Genomic DNA, 22,287 nt, shown 5'->3' with positions numbered 1-22,287 from the left:
TTAAAGCATTTTACAAATTGGAGAATAGAGTCTGCCTTTTTATTGAATGAAGTAAGGATATTTCAGGAGGATACATGGTTCCTACAGAATTTGGCCCTGATACCTAAATAATCCTGCATGTGGGAAGCCACAAGACTATTTTATGTTGGAAAATGCACACAGACACATGCACACACACAAACATATATAACCTTAGCGGAGGTCGCCACTAGGTAGTCATAGTTAGGACCTAGTTTCTATTTTAAAAAGTGTTTTATTACTTGCCTATATCTTTGGCGTCAGTTGTTGAATCTTCACTAAATTTTCCCCGAAAAACTTGACGCTCACGTGAGCTGCTGTCTGGAAGTTTCGGGGTGATGGGTCTAGCGGGGGCCGAGAAAAATGGGGAAAACTTTTTCCTCATTTTTCCATAGGGATTTTAAACAGCAATAGCACCCAAACCACTGAAAGAAATTAAACCAAATTTGGAAGAAAACTAGGGCCTTGTCCAGAAAGTGACCTTTTGTAATTTGGTGTGAATCTATTCAGTGGTTTTGTAGGTATTAAGTGGAAAACAAATTTGTATATATAGGGACCGAATCCTTTGCAACTTCTGCGTGGAGAGTCACAACTCCACGTGCTAGAAGAAGCAGTGTGATTGGGTGGCTCAACCAGTGTAGAGAGTTGAGGCTGCCATTTTATGAACCGGGAAATGGTCCCGGGGGCTGAAATTAGGGGCCTAGAATAGTTAAATGGGTCTGGGTAGAGGTACTCTGACCCCATGATGTTCTTTAATGAGTGTCTGAGGGTCCCCTTATGAATTTAAAAAGGTTAAAAAAAAACTTTTTGGGGTCACGATCATGGAGTTGCAACTCTGTCGAAGCGCTCAATGCTACCCCCTTGTAACGCAACGATGGAGTCGCAAACCCTGCCCAAAAAAAATATAGATTCTCACACTCACTCACACACTAATGCATGCACAGTGAGACCCAATCAGACACTCAGACACCAACTCACAGTCCAACTCAGCCTCTTATACTCCTACCCAGATCACCATTCAGTCACTCATACACCCACTCACAGATCTACTGACACACTCATACACCTACTCACAGACACAGTGACACTCATACACCCACTCAAATACTCACTCAGACATTCATATACCCACTCAAACACCCATTCAGACACTCAGATACCCACTCACACACCCAGACAGACATGTATGCACCCACAGAGCCACAGAACCAGACAGTCATTCATGCAACCACTGAGAGACGCACCCTCTCACAGACCTACTCAGATACTTAGACACCCACTCAGAGACCCACTTCATCACTCATACACCCACTCACAGACCGTCTGACAACCTCATGCACCCACTGACAGACACAGTGACACTCATACACCACTTAAAGACCCATTCAGACATTTGTACATCCACTCGCAGACCCACTCATGGTCTCACACACCCACTCACAAATCCACACCAACACTCATACACCCACTAACAGACCCATTCAGACACTCAGACATCCACTCACTGCCCCACTCAAACACTTATACACCTACTGGGAGACCTACACAGTCACTCACACACCCACTCACAGACTGACTGACACACTCATGCACCCACTCAGAGACACAGTGACACTCATACACCCCATTCAAACACTCAAACATGCACTTTCAGACCCCCACAGACACTCATGCACCCACAGAGAGAGATGCACTGACCTGCATACATGCACTCACTGACCAACTCAGGCACTTATACATCCACTTACAGACCAACTCTTTCCCTTATGCACCCACTCACAGACCCATTGACAAACTTGTGCACCTACTCAGAGGCACAGTGACACTCATACACCCACTCAAAGACCCATTCAGGCACCCACTCATAGACCGACTCAAAGTCTCACACACCTATTCACAGACACACACAGACACTCATGCATCGAAAGAGAGAGATGCACTGACCCTTATACACCCTCTCACAGACCCTTTAAGACACTCAGAAACCCACTCACAGACCCACTCAGACACTTATACACCCACTCAGAGACTGTGAGAAAGGGCCTCTTTTTGCACGTTTTCCCCCCACTTTTTGCCTGGAAAATGATGTGGCTTCAAAATTGTAAGTGCCCTGGGCCCCTGCTAAACATGTTCCCAGGGCTAGATCCTTTCCCCAAAACTGTACCATGTATTGGCACTTCTGCTACCCATGTTAGTCCCTTGTAAATGGTACCCCTGGTATCCAGGGCATGGGTACTGAAAAGGGCCCCCAGGAGCTGCAGCATTAATTGTGCCACTCTGAGAGGCCCCACACCAACCTCATGCAAACTGCCATTGCAAGTGCATGCCAATGTGCATTTAAAAGATGCAAACTCAACATGGCACTCACCAAGAGTGCCCTGTCCACTGACACTGCATGCACTATAGGTAAGTCACTCCTCTGGCAGGCCTTACAGCCCTAAGACAGGGTGCACTATAATGCATGATTGCGTGAGCATATAAGCACCTTAAGACATAGCAAATGTACAGGGAAGCCCTAGCAAGAACATGTTCTGGACACTGGTTATTACGCGTTCCCCAGCTACATGATGGACTCTCTGAATACTAGGTTGTTTGGTATCAAACAACTCAGAATACTAACCCCACACTGATGCCAGTGTTGGATTTATCAAAACCTATACCCAGAGGGAACCCTGGAAAACTGACCAGCCCTGGCATGGTTGCTGAACTAGTTTTTACCAGCCTACCATCACCAGACACAGATATGGACTCCTGGGGTGGGAGCCTCTGCTCTCAAGAGCCAGATCACAAAGCCTTTCCTAGGTGGAGGTGTTACACTTCTTCCCCCAGGCAGGCACCCAGGCCCAGCAGTCAGCTTCAAAGGATTTACTGCCTTTGAAATCTGACCTCTGACTCTGCTACTAGAAGCAGATTGCCGCCCAATGTTTTTTCCCCCACACTGAGTAGGAAAACAGGTGGGAAAACTTAGAATAGGAGGAGTGCCCCCCCTCAACTTGCACTACCCCCTAGGTGTAGCAGGCAAAGTGACCACTCCATTTCATTTTCCTCCATCTTGGATGGCAGGAAAATAGCCTATCAGGGTTATGGATGTGACCACTTCCCACAGGAGTGCTCACATACTGGGCGTAGCCAACCTAAGGTACGTGACCCATTGGCCACTACCAGGTACTCCCCTAAATGCCCACTGAATGCAGTATTTAGTGGGCATCCCTAGACCTGCAGATCAGATTCGGTGGACACAAGAAGGCCAATGACAAAGATCACCCAAGGCTCGACAACAGAAGTCCTGCTGCAAGAAGGAAAAGGCACCAAACCCTGCCTGCTGCACCCATGACTCGACAATTGCCGCTGAGGGGTCAAATGGACATCAGATGGACTCTAAGACACCACAGAAGACCTTCAATCTTCCAGAAATTGCCAAGAACCTCCCTCCAGAGTGAAGGCATCACTCCCTGCACCCAGCAAGCAAGATCTGGAGAAGTCCAGGTCACTGACAGGCCTCTGACCAACGAACCGGACAGAGCAGCCAGACCAAACTCCTGAAGGACAAACCCTGCTATTGTGCCAAGTTTGGTGGTACTGCAACCTCCAGTGGCCGACACGTGCCATACCCCGGGGTGCAGGACCCCCACTGTCAGACACCTAGAAGAAAAGTCCACTCCAGACTCTCTGAGGCCCACCAGAAGCAAGCACCAGTCAAGGGACTTCAGGACACCTGAGAATCACCCAACAGAGAGGCCGTGCTGACCTGCAAACCACCCTTAAAGTGACCTGCTTCTCTTCCCAAAGGCTCCTTTACGCACAGCCCTTGGCTGACCTACCTGCACTGCACCAGGCCTTCCTGGCCCCTACATCAGAAAACCAGCTGTGCGTTAGGGGTCCCCAACCCCTGGCAACCTCTACCCTCCAAGGTGGACACACTGGACTTACCTTTAAGTCCTCCTGTGCAGTGTGTTTCTGAGTGGTCCCCTTCCCCATTCTGCACTAGCTCCAAGACTTTCAGCCACTGCTACCACTTGAACCAGGAACTGCTGAAACTTCTCTGGCTGGTCCACAGGGCATCTCAACAACCTTGACCTAAAAACAGAAGGTGATACTTGTGAAAGCATTGCCTGATTTTATATGTATTTTTAAAGTTTTCTCCCATTAATTCCTATGGTGCATAATTATGCACAAAAAGATTTGTTTTGCTAAACTTTGAAAAATCATAACTTAAAAAGTAATTACCCACTTTTGATGATCTTGGTCTTAAAACTTTTATAAAAATCTGAAGTATGTTTGTAAATGGGTCTTGAGTTATTATTTTTAGTGTGTGTTCTCATTTATTAATACTCTGAGTACAACCAATGTTTAGCACTTCTCCAAGATTAGCCTAACTGCTTGACCAAGGTGAGGTTGTTTGGACTCCCTGTCCAGTGCACATGATTTTGTACACTATATAGAGAGACAGCCATCTACATTTGGTAGCACCAGTGGGATTCAAGGCTTTGCATTTGCTGATACCAAGTTTTCACTATGTGAGAAGGTAGTGGATCCTGAAAGAATGGGCCAATCCTTCAAGAGAAAGGGCAAGAAGACTAGGGTACGAGCTTCTGAACAGATCACAGGTTAGGACCCCTCTTCTCAGGAAGAGCACTTGTTATCCCCAGACTGAACTGAGTCTGCAGAGCTTGGGCCCTATCACGCAGAGCTCGTAGGACCCGGTGACACTCCAGGGAGGATCTGTACCAGGAACAAATAACCTGTCCCACTCTTGAAGGCCTGAGTAAGCAAACTGCGCAGGAAGAAAAGGGTAGCGCCAGGGGTACCCACAGGGTGTATTGGGAGAATGGACTCCTGTTTACTGAGGACAGAGACCTCAAGTCTTGTGCAACCATAAGGGTGGTAGTGCCCCAGAAGTATACAGTGTCTAGCCCATGACATTCCCCAGCTGGTTATCTGGGCCAAAACAAAACCTGGAGCAGGCTAGTCAATCACTTTTACTGGCCTGGAATGTCCCAGAAGGTGAAGGACCTTTTTCAGGCCTGAGTCACCTGCTAAGCCAGGCAGGCCACCTGAAGGCCCCCTCAATCCTACTACCTATAGTAGGGGTGACCTTTGAATGAGTAGCGGTTGACATTGTTGGCCCCCTTGACCCTCAAACAGCTCCAGGAAACATTACATTTTATGGTAATGGATTATGCCACTAGGTACCCCAAAGCCATTCCACTTAGGTCCATCACTGCCGCTGCAGTGGTCAAGGGCCTCTGTTTTTTCTTACCAGGGTTATCTTACCTAAGGAGGTGGTATCAGACAGGAGTTCACACTTCATGTCTGCATACTTAAAACACATGTGGCAGGCGCGTGGAGTGACTTAAAGGTTCACTACCCAAAACCATCCATGGACCAATAGCTTGGTTGAAAGATTTAACCAGACATTGAAAGGCATGGCTGGAGAACTCCTTGAAAAACTCAGATGTCTTACTTCCATGTCTGTTTTTTGCCTATAGGGAAGTGCCACAAAAGGGAGTATAGTTTTCCAACTTTGAACTTTTGTTAGGGCATCATGTCAGGGGACCCCTAAGTCTTATGCGGGAAGGCTGGGAGAGGCCTCTCAAAGAGCCTAAACAGGAAATTGTGCACTATGTGCTTGCCCTACATTCCAGGATGGCTGACTACATGGAAAAGCAAGTAAAAATCTTCAGACCAGCCAGAAGCTTCAAAAGCAGTGGTATTACTAAAAAGCTGCACTGGTGGAATTCCAACCAAGGCAGAAAGTTTGGGTTTTGAAGCCTGTAGCTCTGAAGACTCTCCAAGACAAGTGTTCTAGACCCTATCCCATACTTGAAATAAAAGAGGAGGTCACCTCTTTGGTTGACCTTGGTAGTTGCAAAAATTCTAAAAGGATTATACATGTCATCCGCCTGAAACCCTATTTTGATAGAGCTGATGTGACCATGCTCATGGTTTCAGATAAGGGACAGGAAGAAGAGAGTGGACCTCTCCCTGATCTCCTCTCCAGCAACCCACAAGATGGTTCTGTGAATCGAGTGGTCTTATGAGACACCCTCACAGGCAAACAGCAGACTGATTGCAGGCAAGTCCTCAAATAGTATGGTGATTTATTCTCTCTGACCCCTGGTAGGATTGACTGGTGTACCAATGATGTGAACACTGGTGACAGCTTGCCTGTCAAAACCAAATCTACAGGCAGTCAGACCATGTCAGAGAGAGCATCCAAGTAGAAGGTAAAAAAAGATGCTGCATTTTGGTGTCATAGAACCCTCTGAGAGTCGCTAGGTTAGCCCAGTAGTTTTAGCCCCCAAACTTTACTCCAAGGGAGAGAAAGAGGAAGTGAGTTATTGTGTGGACTACAGGGGCCTCAACTCAGTCACAAAAACAGATGCACACTAATCCCAAGAGATGATAATCTCATAGACAGATTAGGGGCAGACAAATACCTGAGTACCTGTGATCTTACATCAGGGTACTGGCAGATTGGACTGACCCCCTGAGCACAAGAGAGATCAACATTCTCCACCCCAAGGGGGGCATTATCAGTGCACTGTTATGCCCTTTGGATTAAAGAATGCCCCTGCCACCTTCCAGAGGCCAGTCCAGGGTTAGGGCATCTTTTCCATATAATGCAAGCCACTGTTGGGAGGAATTTTGCAGTCATAACAGCCAATAGTGGTTTATGTGAAGGCCCATTCAGCTTCTTGGCGATAGCACAGAAGGCAAAGGTCAGTGCCTTGCATTTCTTTATCATTCATTGTTTGTGCGCCAAGAGGTTTACATTTTTGTCTATATAAAGACCCAAATATTTATAGTGGGTCATTTCTTCTAATGTTGCATCACCTAACTTGAGGCTAAGAGCAGGACCAAACGCAATCCAGTGGACATAGTTTTTGATTTAACAGTGTTAATTTCTAATTTGTTAGCCAGAACAAATTTTGACTAATGTGTTTACTAATCTTTGTAGGCCCACTCTTTTGTGGCTCAAAAAGACAAATTCATCTGCATATGAAGGGTGTGATATGGTTCGCAACCCCAGTTTCGACAGGTGTGAGTTTATCTCACCTAACATAGGGGACAAGTCTGCCACAAAAAGATTAAATCAATGCCAATGGTTGTTGGAATTTTCCTTGATAATCTTGTGCCATCTGCAAGCCTGATTTGAACCCATGTTTTTTCATACAGCAATTCAATGGCTCAAAGGGATTTTTCATGCAGGTGCCATCTTCCTCCATAAAAGTGTTCTATCCACCCTATCAAAAGAGCTTTTGAAATCTATAAAACACAAGTGCAATTTTTTCTTAAAACGTTTGGATTTATCAGCTATAGTTATTAAGGTTAGATTTTTATAGTAGTATTGTAACCCTTGTGGAAGCTGGTCTGATTTAAGGGGACCAGGTTAACATAGTTAGACCACTCAGCTAAATAATCAAGCATTAGAGAGGCATAGTACTTGGCCTCCAAGTCAATTAGAGCTGTAAGTCTACAAATCACTGTGTTTGATCAATCCCCGTCCTTGAACATCACTTAGTTCTATCTCGCTGTAGAAGGCTGTAAGTGGCTTGGACCAGTATTCTGGATCTGACTTGAAAATGGGTTGCAGAATGCTGTTGGGGCCAGGAGCTCCATCTCTTTGCCCTTTCCTGATCACTTGAACTACCACAGCAGTTGATATATGAAGGGGCAGGCAACTGATCTTGCATATTGCTAGCTTGAAGTTGCAGCAAACAATTTTCGACATCTGCCCCAGTGGCTCTACAAAGAGTTTGCCCCATGGCACATTCTTGCCTGGTGAAAGTTTCCATCAGATAGACCACTCAGCTTTCTTCAGTGATACTTGAGCAACTAATGACTCTTGCCTCCCAGTCAATATCATTAACCATTGCCCAAAAAGCCCTGGAGTTCGATTGTTTAGAATTCAAGAGCTGCATTGCCCAGAATTTGTCATGCCTCCCTTTCCGCTATAGCTATAGCTGTTGCTTACTCTTCTTTCTCAAGCTTTTTATGCTCTTGCATGCAAGGCTTTTGACATTTGGTTTCCTGTATTTCCATGAGTTCTCTCCTCAGCTTCATTATTAATATTAGAACTTTACCCAACAAGCTCATCAGTTGCCAAGTCATCCGAGCCGACACAAGCAAAGGTGTAAAACCAAATTATATTAATCTTGCTGAGAAAGTCGTCCAGGCTTCTATTACAGTCATACATGCAGGTGATGTAAGTTGCAATACCGTTTTTGCCCTGGCAGCCAGCTTTGGCAAGGATCGGTGCGTCCAGATTAGGCGCTTCAAGTTGATTGATCTGAGGCTTCCAGAGACAGCTGGTGCTGCTGCATGCCCGATTGCATTCAGTATCAGTTCTACGTGTTGGTACGAATGGTCACTTTGCAGCGTAGTTTTAATTTTGAACTTCCTTAGCTGCGATAGCAGTGGGAGGGTCACAATGGTGTAATCAATCATTGATCCAGAGATCAAACTATAATGAGTGAACCTAGGCGGAATATCTTCTTTGATCCTCCCATTAAGTACCCTCGTTGCCCAAGAGCTCCAGTGAAGCAACCAGTTCCTTACCAATAAGATCAAATTGCTTCCCCCGATGACTAACCTGAGGCTGCTGCTCCTCATTATCCGGAGTATAAATTAAATTAGCGTTAAAATCACATCACCTGTCACCAAGATATCCCAGCTTGGATAGGTAAATCTAATTTCCGAAATCTTGTGAAGTATTTTCTTGAAAAGTAAGTCCTTTCGTAATTTGTGAGGATGGGCATAAACGTTAAATAAAACAACCCGAGGTTCCTGATAATTGTTATCGAAATTAAGCTTGATGACATTCAGATCATCTGTAGAAATTGATAGTTGTTCTGAGGTTACACATAATGCCATTGAGACACATATCGCTAGCCCACCACTCGGTCTGCCTGGTCTGTTTGGTTTCTTGGCATTGATATGGTGAAGCACATAGCCCACTAAAAGCATTGGGTCAGTCCACCACGTTTTCTGCAGCATGACCAGTTTGTATCTGCCTTTATTTGTTAACGTGAAACCATTAATAATTCAATCTTTTGCGCCGGGGATATTCCAAGAAAGAATATTTACAACAGTGGCTTGTGCATTATCTCTTACATCATCATTACAAGGTCACTTTTTCCTTGGTGCATTTAGTGCGGATGCTGCCCATCGCCATCCCTCAAGGGACTATCCACAGCCTGGGTGTGCGAATGTGGGCCCGTAGCTGCTGAGCCACAAACTTGTCGTAACACAGAATACATGGGAGGAGTTACCAGATTGAAGTTAGACTTCAACAAAGATTTGTTCCTTGCTTACTTCTTTGACTGAGAATCTGTGGCTATTGGAGTTTGAGAGTCCTGCGTGGATAAGTACCCTTGAGTAGTGTGTGAATCATTGTTTACCATCAACATGGTGACCAGTAGAGGAAATGGATATCGCTGTTTAGGAGGCTTGGAAAGGACCATGCCCCAGGATTCAAACTGCTGTTTCACATCAAGGATTAATTACGGTATCTCCTCTGATCTCCAAGTAGTAAGTGTTTGTTCTGGGCCAGAAGGGCCCCAGCTTGGGAGGATTTAATGTACTGAAGGGATGGCATCTCAGCAAGCAATCTCAAAATACTCCCTCTATTTAATGTATCCTGTTGCCTTTGCAATACGTATTGTAGAGCCAGTCTAATTTGCTGGATTTCACAACTGATAGATTCCACTGACCAATCCAAATTATTATTTTGGTGCTGCGGAACATTACATTCCTTATCTTCATCGCGGGTAGTCATTTTCACCATGTACTTGTTGCCAGACATCAGCTTAGATTCTTGCTGCCCTCCACGTAGACCTAGCATGGGACAACCACACGACACCCTTTGCAACAGCCAAACAGTTTGTGGGCAGAGAAGAGTATTATCTGGGGTGGCTTGATGGTTTTGAATCATCACCTTACTTAGAACTGGCCCGGATACTTTATCAACAGATTCTGGCATTGCAGGACTACTTATCCTTGAAGGACATCCGTTCTAATTGGCCCTAAATAAGGACTTTAGCTGAGACCACTTGGGATTTTCTAGTCTTGCAGAGGTTGCTTGGAGGATTCCAGTCAGACCTGGTAGCCATGGCTTATTTGTTTGCACTTCAGTCTGTTTAAAATCAGCAGGTCCTATAAATGCTGCTAAAAGCACTGCAAGGAACGCTGATTGAATTGATTCAGCCATCTGGGATAATGATGAGGCTACAGATTGTGCGGCCCGTTCGTTTACTCTGCTGATCACTGGAGTGCCATGGTAATCTGTCACTTCCGATTTGCTTCTTTGCACTTTAGGTTTTGCTTGCGCTGGTGATAGTACCGGCTGCTCCACCAAGTCTGCAGCCAGTGACTCAGGAGCTGGAATAATCTGAGTGTTGGCCAGTTCCCCGTTTATTATGGATTGATTATTCTTTGCTCCCACTTTAAAGAAAGCAGTCTACACGATTTGCACAGTAGGGTTGACAGTTAGTGATGTTTCCTTAGAGCGATTTCTCAGCTCTTCCAAGATACCTGTTAAAATGGCTGGTAAAGTGCTCCATTTATCAATGATTGGACCATATTTATAAGTAAGCCTGATAAACAGACCTTACTGTCAGTGTTCTAACCCTCTACAAATGTATGTCAAACTGACGTCCCCCATTTGGCAAGTATTAGTATATGTTACCCAGGGTACCAAGGGCATGTAAGGCAGAGTGTACACCCAGGGTTTCAGCACTGAATGTGCCACCTTGGGTGTGACAGAGTGCAAAACAGCTCCAAGCCTACCACTGCAAACTGTGAAAGCAGTGGTGACACTGCTAGTTTGAATTTTCCATTCAAACTAATGGGAAAGCCAACACTTCCCATAACAATATGTGTAAGTCTCCCCCTAAGGAAGGTCTATAGAGCTCTATGGCAGGGAGCTTTATATTATTAAGTAGAACATATATATTGATATTTTTTGCTCTAGAAATGTTAATAGCCCCATTGTCTAGTAAAGGGTTACCAGATGGCACCCCAGACTGGCTAACGTCTGAATGGGAATACCTAACTGGGTATTGTGAGGTCTTAACTTAACCATGGCATTAACCCTGACCTGGTTTCCAGGTTCAATTTAATGTTACTATTAGAAAAATACAACATTTCCAAAGTTGCCACTTTGTGACCCAGCTGGTCCAGTAGCTTCACATTAGTACTATCCAACAGACAGCTTTCTACCTGCCTAGGGAGTAGACTGAATGACTCCCAGTCTTAGGAACAATAGCAGCCTGCTGTAGGCTGAGTTGTTACCTCCCATTCATAGAAAGTCACTTAGGGAGAAGCTGCCTTTGGTGAGCAAATGGTGATTTCACTCCTAAGGGGCTATCTTTGTTCAGATAGATGGGCTGGCAACAGAGAGGGGAAACCAGTGCCCAAATCAGTTTTCCAATGCATGTGTAGCCCACAGGTAGCCACACCTCTAGGGTGGGCTACTACGCTCCTCACAGCCAAAGAAGGGTGCTGACATGTTGGGAGTGGGCAGAATAGTGCATTCTGGGATTGTTAGGTGATACACATTGTCGGAAAGATGTCACCAAGAGGGAGGGGACCTGGTAGTCCATTGGCAAGCGACTATGTGGCCCCCTCGGGGCACTTCCCTAGAATAAAGATAGCACCCCTGGCACCCTGAATCTCAGATCACATTTGAACTGGAACAAGGACTGAAGAAGGTCTCCCTGTTCCCCATGGACCACACAAAGGTTGCACTGTCTGCCGGACTGCACCTGCTGCACCTTGGGCTAGCAGAGTTAGGACTGTGCCTGTGGCTCCTGGCTTAGGGAAAAGTCGTGCCCAAGCCCTAGACCAAAGTAGTGACCCCAATGTTCATTTGGATGATCCTCTGGAACCAGCTCCAGTAACAAAAGAGCTAAAGAGGCCCAAACCGATAAGTTGGCTTCCACATCTAAGAACTCACCACTGACTACCATAGGGAACCCCAAGAGACAAATCCCAAATCATCCAGACCCAGGAGTGACATCCAAGTCCAGACTGGTCACCCAAGAGAGACACCAGCCTCCACTAAAGGAGTTTGCTCAAAATGCTGTGTTAGGAGGCAAGTATCCCAGCAGCAGCTGATCTTCCACTGTTTCGAAGAGGACTTTGTGGTACGCTGACCTCTGTTGCCAAAGTCACCCCACATCACCCATTGACTGGGGAATCACCATAAAGGCACCCCCATCTACTGCACAGCAACATGAGCATTTTTTTGCATCTTTTCATTTTGTATCCCCAGCATCAGGATCACTTCATTATAGTCTATGGCGGTCATGTTGTGAAGTTTGGAACTGAACTGGAAAATGCTCTGGTGGCCAGGTAACTGTCCAGATCCACCCCATTAGCCAGCCTAGACCTTCATCCTGATGGTTGTTGTTGCCCAAACGGGGCCAGAGCACCCAAACTAACTTTTGGGTGTGCTTGTTTGTGGTTGAATTACAAAATGATAAAACCTTTAAAAAATCATGTCTCTAGAACCCTCTGATGGATTTTGCTAATTTTGCACTCTAAAAATTCATATGAATTGAATCTATTTTTGTAAATTGATGTGTTTCTTCCACACTGTGTGGCTTTCCTATTTCATTGTTTGGTACTGTTAAATGCTTTACACTGACTTCCTTTGTGCAAGCTATGGTGCTTGAAAGCCATAGTTACCCAGAGTTGATCTTAAGGTTGTTGAAACAAGGCTCACTGGACCCACAATAGTTTTTTCGAGTGTATTCCACAGTAAGGTTGCACAGCTATACCATATAATACACCCAAGTCCTCACAATATTGTCTCAGTAATGCCTGAACAGATTTAAGCCAAATCACAGAAGTACACTTTTTTCACTAAAGTTCTAAATTTCTGTAAAATCTGGTGAATTTCTGAAATGGAGAGCAAAGTTTCCTATGGGGATTAACAGTGGAAATAAAACATTTGGGAAGCAAACCCCAATCCCCCTTTTTTCTTGGCAATCTCATGACTGATCAGCTTTCCATGAAAGGGCTGGGGTGGATTAACTTTTTGTTTGTAAAGTTTCATTCAGAATCATCAAATGGTGGCAAAGTTCTCAATGAAACAAATAATGCTCATCTACTGGAATGGATGCCTTGATTTGACTGTGGCCCAGGAGTCTTCTCGTCTCATTTCCTTCCCTTCCTGGTTATACCGAAGCTACTAGACATTTTTTGAGTTGACATCACAAGACCATCCTCATTGTTCCATTTGGTTCAGAAAGACCGGGTTCCCAATCCTCTGTCAGCTATAATCAGCTCAGGAGTGGATTCTTCTTGTTTGCCCATCCATTTTCACTCTCCACCCACTCTCCAGAGAATATTCTTTTTGTCGTGGAAGATGAATGATTAGGCCTTCAGAATCTCAGTTTACTTCAAGTTGTAGCCTAATCCCTAAATTCTTGCAGGGAGGTTTTGTCTGGCCGTTGAAAACCCAATGGACAGCCTAAAGTCTTTACACAGACTTGGGGTGGATTACACACTACATAACCCTTGTGTCTCGTTATGTGTTTTTCACTGGCCTGATGTTCAGGTAAAGGGAATGCTCCTCCCTGGCACCTTCCTTTAGGATTTTGAATGATGTTTCTATGAAATTTCTTACTTGAAACCATTTTTGTGGTCAACATAGCCTCAGCCGAAAGGTTAGGAGATTTAGGATCTTTAGTCTGCTGGGCTTCCTATCTTTGTGTCTTTCTTGATAGAGTGGCTCTTCTAGTAGGTCCAGGATTTGTTCCCATTATTTTGTCCAAATTTCACAAGGAGACTGAAATTGCTCTTCTGGCATTTTTCACTAATCAGTTCTTTCCAGATAAGATGGCTTTGCACTCTCTGGATGTTTGCAGGACTGTGTCCATTTACTTGAACTGAGTACATTTGTACTGAGAGCGCAGCAGCCCGTTTGTGAACCTTGGTCCTGTGGGCAAATGACTGGATTCCTCTTCTGTTATCTTATCCGTCTGCATATGTTCAACCATTTCACAGGTACAAAGTTACCTGAACATATTCAAGGAGAATCCACCAGATGCATGGCTGTCTTGTAGGCAGAGGTTCATGGAATTTTTCTCAAGCATATTTGCTTGGTGGTCACTTAGGTAGTAACTTCTACCTTTGTATTCTTCTACATACTTAATGTTCCTGTTCAGAATCTCTTTTCAGTTGACACTGGGGTTGTCTGCTGTCCCTGGATGATATTTAAGGATCTCATTATAATTTCACATGGGTGTGACATTCTTATCAATTCTCTTCTGTTTTGCTCTTTCTCCAAAGCTGTATCTTGGCAACTGCATGTTCGAATTTGAAAGGACGAGGATGTGAGCATAGCTTAGAAATATTCGATTTGTTGGCCATCGTGCAAACTGATGTTTTACTATTATCAGAAACTTGGCTTACAGATACAATGTAATTGTCGATTCTGGAAGCATTGCCAGAAGGCTAATCCTTTTTTAATGTTAACCACCCGGCAGGTAAAGATGGTGTCAGAATGGTGGCAGCTCTAAAGCAAACTTTGTATGTTAAAAGGTGCACGTTGATCAAATTGTAGATTCTTAGCTAATGCTATATAACTTGATGTGTAAAGAGATGACATTTGTGTTTTTAGTGGTGTACCCACCCCTTACCACGTGGGGGATTTCCCAGCGCTTTTTTTTATGATTTGAAGTGTTCATTATCGATTACCTATAATAATAAGCTGATAATTGTGAGTGATTATAATTATTGGGCATTTAACAGTTCCACTGAAAAAAGTCAACAAGTTATGGAGGTTATGACTTCCCTCAATCTGACTCAATACATGAATAAATCTATTCATCAAACAGGCCACGCTCTTGATCTAGTGTAGGCCTTTGATCGTTCTTTGGGAAACTGCATTATTGAACCATGTGTCTGGCCATTACATACAATTGGAGCTTTTAACCCCTAGCATACGGAGGGGTGGAACACAGGATGTTCCGATTTTTAGAGAACAGGATACAATGGATAAGGAGAAAGTGATGGAGATACTATAAGAGGCTAAACAAACACTTAGGAATAATACTACCAAAGCCACCCACTCTCTCTGTAACTGGCTGGAAAAAACACTGAAAGGAGTTCGCTCCCCTGGAGGAAAAGTATTGTACAAAGAAGAGGCCCTCTGCACCGTAGTTCTCAAAAAAATTAATTGAGGTCAAACGAGAGCTGAGACAGCAATACCACAAAAGGTTTATACATTGTGAGGCAGGCCTTTAGGACTGATATAAGAAAGCCCTCGTGAGTTATAAAAAACTGATTGTTCAAGCGAAACCGTCCTCTTCTCAAACGTGATCTGTGAAGCTCATAACCCACAGAGAGAAATCTTAAAAAATAGGCAGGGAATATCTTGTCAACGGATAGGCTTAGACAAATAGCGCAGGCTTGCAATCTCATTCCAATGAACTAAGTAAGTTCTTTATAGATAAGATCTGCCGTATTAGAGAATCTATGACAGAATGCCCTAAGGTTGATTTCCTTGAACCCAAAGGAAAGGTGGATGCTGACACTGCACAAGAGATTTTCACCCCTCTAAGGGAAAACAACCTAAGACTACTAATGGTCAAAATAAAATCGGGATCCTCTAATGATCCTTGTTCACCCAGTGTGATACAGACCTTACGCCAGTCAGAACCAAACCACTCAATTGTTTGCTCAGCATGTCGTTGCAGACAGGGGCAGTACTGGCTGTGTTAAAAAAAGCCACATTTGATCCCCTGCTGACGAAACCAAATGATGAACCCAAGACACTAACAAATTGAATGCCCTCCCTGTTACCCCATTGTGCTAAAATTTTGGAGTCTCCAGTAGCTCAGAAACTGTGTACCCACTTGCAAATGTCGAATTATTTGGATCTCCAGCAAGCAGATTTTCAGCTCAAATATAACACTAAAACAGCGTTAGCATTAGACATTGATGGTTTATGGAATGAACTGGATGCAGGTCAAGTCATGGCCCTAATTCTGCTTGACATACCTGCGGCCTTTTATATGGTTGACCTTGGGATATTACTTCACCATTATAGAGATGCAGGTATTTCTAAAACAGCCGACAAATGGCTGAGTTCCTTTCTCAACAAGAGAAATCAAGTGGTATATCTTTCGCTTTTCAGAGCTCTTGAAGTCAAAGATGACTGTGTAGTTCCTCAAGGGTCAGCCCTCTCACCCCATTTGTTCAATATGTATATGCCGCCATTGATAAAGGAGCTGACCAAATTACGATGCTGCATCTTTAATTATGCATATGAGTCTCAGATATTATTATGTTTGGAGGGCCAGAAGTATTCCAATCTCTTTTTCAAGAATCAATGTGATTTATCTATGGGTGAATGAAGACATTTCTTTAAATTAAATGCTGAAAAGACAGAAATTGTAGTCTTCAATGCTAATCCTGGACTGACAACTATTGCCCCAGGGAAATGTGTCCGGCTCCAACACCTAAAGTGGCTGCAAAAAGCTTGAGAATAACAACAGACCACCAGCTAACTTTGAGACTGCAAATTAATAATGTACCAAAAGGAGTTTTCACTCTTCAGGCAGTAAGAAATTCACTCCTTGCCTTTAATCAGGAGCCATTATAACAATTATGACTGCAATAATTGGAGGTAGAATAGATTCCATCAACAGCTTGACTGATTTAAAGCGACTCCATCTACTTCAAAATGCAGCAACCAAGTTGGTGTTAAAGGCCCCTCATGGAATTGGCTGCCATTATCACAGTTTAATCAATCTAAAGTCTGGTGTTTAGTCCTCAAGGCTATTATTGGTTTAGCCCCGGATTTTCTAGCTAAACAAATTGTGAGCTATGTTCCGTCAAGGGCTCTGCATTCATCTAATGGTAATCTCTTTGTGGTACCTAGGTCTTGCAAAACAAGAGTTGGAGGTCGAAGGTTTCCAATTTTGGCTCCTGTGACCTGGAATTCCCTCCCGGTACCTATTACGTTTCTGAGAAATGTTAGATGTGCATTGACAATCGGGCCTTTTGAGAAAGCCTTTGGTTCTGAAATACAGTAGCTTGCTGAGCAAGTCAGTTCTCTCCTGAGTTTTAGCACCATGATACCTTTGGGTTATCCTGTACTCTACAAGTACAACTAACCATGAGCATAACCGTGTCGATGTGAATTGAGGTTGTAATATTCAGATTACTTACTGGTAATCCTTTACTCTGACCTTGAACAATTGTACCATGATATGGTATGTGCTGGGTACCTTTCTGCAGAGCCCTACGGGAGGGAATTGGTTATCTTTTTTGAGTTGTAGTGTTTTAAATTAGGTGAAGGCCTCCTCCCATCACTAGTAAGCCACAGGACAGTGGTTTCCAACCTTTTGACTTCTGTGGAACCCCATTTTATCAGTTCTGGAACCCAGGGACCCCAACTGAATCATTCTGAATCCGGAGACTCCTCCCCCCAACTGAGTCATCACTGAAAGCAGGGGACCTAATCTGTTAATATTATTTAATTTTCTCAACTCTCACGGACCCCCTGAGGAGGCTTCGCGGACCCCAAGGGTTACCCGGACAACAGGTTAGGAACCACTGCCCTAGGACATGAAAAAGAAAATCAGAGTAATGGGATACCCGGTAGGTAATCTTGAACATTTCTTGCAATGGGTAAATTGTCATGTCTATACATGACGTTTGCCTTATTATTGTGTAAACATTGCAAACCAGTGTTAGTGATTCCAGTAACTATGTTTGAAGATGGTAGCGATGTTGCGTGCAGTCCATGTCTTATACACAAGGGCCATCATAGCAAGTTGGTGACGGTTTATGCCTTCCTGCATTAAATCAGGACCGGAAAGGATTATTGTAATTGCTAAAACTGATGCTGCTAACATATTTTGCATTTTCCAATTGAGCTGTCTCGATTCCAGTCCCCGCATTCCACATCTGAATGGTGGGCATACTGTATTTCATTAGTATTAGAGCTGTTCCATGCCGTGATGCATGAGATCTGGCTGCTCTTGTGCTGCAGCTGGAATAGACCGATGTAAAGTATAGTAGGCAGAGATCTAAACAGGAGCGTGTCTCTGGGTTTGTAAATCACCACTCCTGGTTGCTTTACCGCTTTGTGGGTGTTGTACTTTAATCTGCATTGTCCTCCTCGGGCCTCTGTTTTGACAAACCAATTTTGCATCTTTAATTACTCTTGTTTTCATGTCACCGTGAACCTTCACTTTTTGATGCTGATTCATAAATTTAGATCACCTAGCCTTAACAACTGCACGCACATTTACTTATGTGCGTGTGCTCTCTTTTGTGGATCACCTTAATGTTAGTTTATTCTTGTGTGCATTTACAGTACAGTAATTATATCCTCGTGTCATATTCCCCTTTTGCGACCGGACCTTTTTTTTCTTATAGTGCAAATTGGTTAATTAGGGTTATGAAAGGATCCCGTGTCACAGAGGATACAATGCTCCAGTTCAGATTCTTGCTCGTGCAAGCCATTGTAATCCGCCGCTATAGTCCCATTGGATCAAATAATGTGGACAAGGATTACACCTCCCAGAATGCAACAGGGTGTTAAATATAAGGACTGGACAACGTATCCGCAGTGTCCCGGCTTATACATAGAACACACAACTAGTTTGGCTGTTGGTGCTGTTGTTTACTTATTCAGCAACACCTATTCTATTTCACATTAGTAAGACATAACACTGAGAACGTTACAGGTATCAAATATCCAGCCTGCAAATCAAAATGTCATTTCAACAGGTGCCCATCACGTGTAGACCACTGAGCTCCCTACTAAATTTGGCAGTAAACTTCAAAGAGCAACATTGACATCATGATACCGAGAAGAGTACTGACCTGATGGAATAAACTATTGTAGAGGGCACCACACAGAGGCGCGTCGTGTGTGAGGGACACTTCTTCACCGGGTGTGGAATGCACCAACGTTAACATGCCGATGTAATCAGCATAGGAGACCAGAAGCACATGCAGAGGCTCGCGCACAAGCAGGAACGGGAAATCTCCCTGCTCCAACATCCGGCCAGCCTGCACACACGGGAACTTCAGAACCAGCGTCTGCAAACAGGTGTGAGAGAAAATATCCCAAACCTTCAGGACCTGCAGAGAGAAAGACACCATCCTGTATTTTTAAGTTCGTTGCTAGCATATCAAAGGTAGAGTAAGGCACGAGAACCAATGTTATTCTTGCCACAATCTACTCACGTGGTCCTACAATATTCTGACTTAAAATATTTCATTTCAAATGCCTGTGAAACTGCATAAATTTCAGAGCTCCATGCGTGAGCAGTTTATCAAGCCCAACTTTTTTCTTTCACTGCGGGGACTTGCAGTCTTGATTTTATATTAGGGTTAATTTTACGACAGATACCGCAATGCAAAAAAAAAATGGAGTGAAAGAGAGCCCAGTTTTTAAAATTGTCTTTTTAGAACTGAAAGTTCAGGTAAATGAATGTTGGCCTTTCATGATAGCGACCTGTTGTTATCACCAAATTTTCACCTATGATCACAGCGAGTGAAAACTGTAAAAAAAATGTGATGCTACAGCACAAAGGAGTGTTACTACCCAGCTTTGTCTGTGCCATGTAGAAGCCTAAAACGAAGGAAAACATTGTTTCTGTGCTTTACTGCAATTTTTTTTACGCCATTTTATAAATCAGACACAAACCACACCTGCGGATTTGAAGCTTTTATTTCAAGGTGACATTATAAATACACACCTTTCTCAATAAAGCATGAAAATATGATTCATTTGCTTAAACTATGATTATCCGAAGAGATCATTTTCATTCTCAGTAACCTCTCCAGCTGCCCTGTGTTATCTCTCTAATACTGGGTGTGGTTTAAGTAGGGTTAAAATATTTTTATCAATAAGTACACACCTCCTTGCTCTTTGTGATTCTGCCACTGTACCATATTTTAGGTCCTAAACATCCAAGCAGCAACCCCCAATCATAGGTCTCGTGTTTGGGAGTAATAATTAATGTATATTCTAGAGCAAAAGCTTCAGTTGCATTTTCAGAGGCAAAATCTGCAAACATTCTGCCAGTAAAACAGTCAGCCCTGGCAATGAGGTTTCGGGGGACAGCCGACCACCGGGAGGTCTCTTACCCTGCCCCCAGGAGGACTGTGAAAGTGGGACAGTCTGCAGTGACATTGGGCTCTCTTTGGGCTACATACTAGCCCTGGGGTGCATATAACTCTCCATTTCACGCCACCAGCCACCATTTTATAGAGGTGGCACAGTGGCTGGTTGCAGGAGTGTCAGGCAATTTTTGCGATGTTGTGATAGTGCTCCTTTAACCAAGTTCTGGCTAACGGTTAAGCTCCAAGCCTTTCACTACGACGGAGTAAAGGTCCGAGCCTTGGGATCCCTATCTGCTTTTCAAGAAAATGGAAACTAGACTTACCTGTCAGCCCATGGATGGGAAAGTGGAGATGGCGGTGTGGCTGCTGAGGGGAGCCGGATTCCTCGACTTGCTGCAGGTCCAGGCCTTGCCAAAGGTGAGGCCCATGCGGCAATTCTCCTCTGTACGACCCCGTGTCAGGCCCCCAGTGCTAGGGTAAGTGGTTGGGGCCACTCGTGAGTGCGCAAAATGTTGCCCCTGTGGGCAGGGTGGGGAAAGGAGCAGCGTGTAGTGGAGGGGCCACTGCAGGCCGACAGAGTGCTACCGAAGGTGCCCTGGGTGGCCAGCGGCAGCAAAGGAGGTAGGCGGGCAGTATCAGCCCCACTCCATGAGTCGGCCCAAGTCATCTTACAGGTGGCGGCAAGGGGCCAGGGTGTGGCACGTGCTAATGCGCGAGACACGTTGGGGAAGGGGCGCGGCCTTCCTAAAAGGCATTAATACAATGCCCAATGAATACAGCAAAGAAAGGGGTTGGGGGAGAAGGAACAGGACTATCAAACCAGCAGCAACAGGGCAAGTGGGGGAAAGAGGCTGGATGGCACAATAGCCACTATGCCTGCGGGAAAGGCAGGGCTTTTTCCCATCAGTCAAGGACACACAAGGAGAAGGTGTTCAGGCGGCCTTTCTATAATTCGTTAGTGTGTATTGCAAAAACTATCTGGAGAGGGCGGTGACGCTTTTCAAATACATGGACATCATTAGAAAGGGGCAGATTAATTACAGCGGGTACACATGGTTCCAATACGACGTAGAGTTCAGGACGCGGGTGGCATTAGACCCTGCAGTCCAGCAGGGAGAAAACGACTCCGACCTGTGGGAACACATTATGGGGCCGGCTAAATTTGGAAAAATCATTTTCACAGTCAGCAGACTCCCGAATAGCATATAGCCCCTTTCACCCCGGGGTGGGACCATCAGGAAAGAGTCAGACAGATATGAGTGGGAGTAGCACCGCCAAGTCGGCGAGTGCTGGGACTTTAACAAAGGAATGTGCACAACGGAGTATTGTAAGTTCCAACATGATTGTTCCAACTGTGGTGAACACAGCCATTGGTCAATTGTTTTGTCCAGGAAATTAAGGAGGGGATGCTGGAGGTCAAGGACACATACCACAGTCTAGTGGAGGACAGCAGCAGGGTAACTGGGAGCAGTCTTTCAGGGCCGGTATGGGGGTTCAAGCCCCTGGGAGGAAGAGCTCCTACTCCAATTAAGTTGGATAGGTTACAGTTTTGGTCAGGACAGCATGACAGGACACAGGTAGCAACAATGTTGTGGGATGGTTTAACCTGGGACTTTTCACTGGGCTATGTTGGCCAAAGTGAATGGCACTGGGTGGCGAATCTTAAATATCCTGGGACACACAAACAGATAGTACAGGCTAAGTTGGACAAAGAGTTGTGGGAAGGTTGCATGGCAGGCCCTATTACAGATTGGCTGGTGCAAAACCTTATTGTTTCCCTGTTTGAGGTAGTGCTGAAGGAAGACAAGGGACAGTTCCATCTCATATAACTACTCTCATGGCCATAAGGTTCTTCAGTCAATGACTTTATCCTGGAGGACCAGGTGTCAGTATCATATGCTTCGGTAGATGTGGCATTGGCACTGGTCGAGGAAGTCGTACAGGGAGCATTGATGGCGAAGAGTGATATCAAGTCTGCCTTTCGTCTATTGCCAATACACCCTAAGAATTTTGAGCCGTTGGGGAGTCTATCTGATGGGAAATGATACATAGAAAAAGCGCTTCCCATGGGATGCTCCATATCGTGCTCCCTTTTCAAGGCATTTAGCACCTTCCTACAGTGAGTCTTTACAAAACACCCAGGGCATACACAGATCGCGCACTACCTAG

The 22,287-nt window shown here is 44.6% G+C and overlaps 1 protein-coding gene across 1 annotated transcript in view; it reads right to left on the bottom strand.

Annotated features, from left to right (window-relative positions):
- Window positions 1-22,287, bottom strand: part of LOC138245864 (cilia- and flagella-associated protein 337-like) — a 1,005,044-nt gene that overhangs the window by 599,097 nt on the left and 383,660 nt on the right. The window contains 1 exon segment of the mRNA XM_069199842.1: window positions 18,871-19,131. Coding sequence (XP_069055943.1) covers window positions 18,871-19,131 — 261 coding nt within the window.

This window comes from Pleurodeles waltl, chromosome 7 (genome assembly GCF_031143425.1).
Source record: "Pleurodeles waltl isolate 20211129_DDA chromosome 7, aPleWal1.hap1.20221129, whole genome shotgun sequence".
NCBI classification, from domain to species: domain Eukaryota; kingdom Metazoa; phylum Chordata; class Amphibia; order Caudata; family Salamandridae; genus Pleurodeles; species Pleurodeles waltl.
This window is presented reverse-complemented; position numbering and strand designations above follow the sequence as displayed.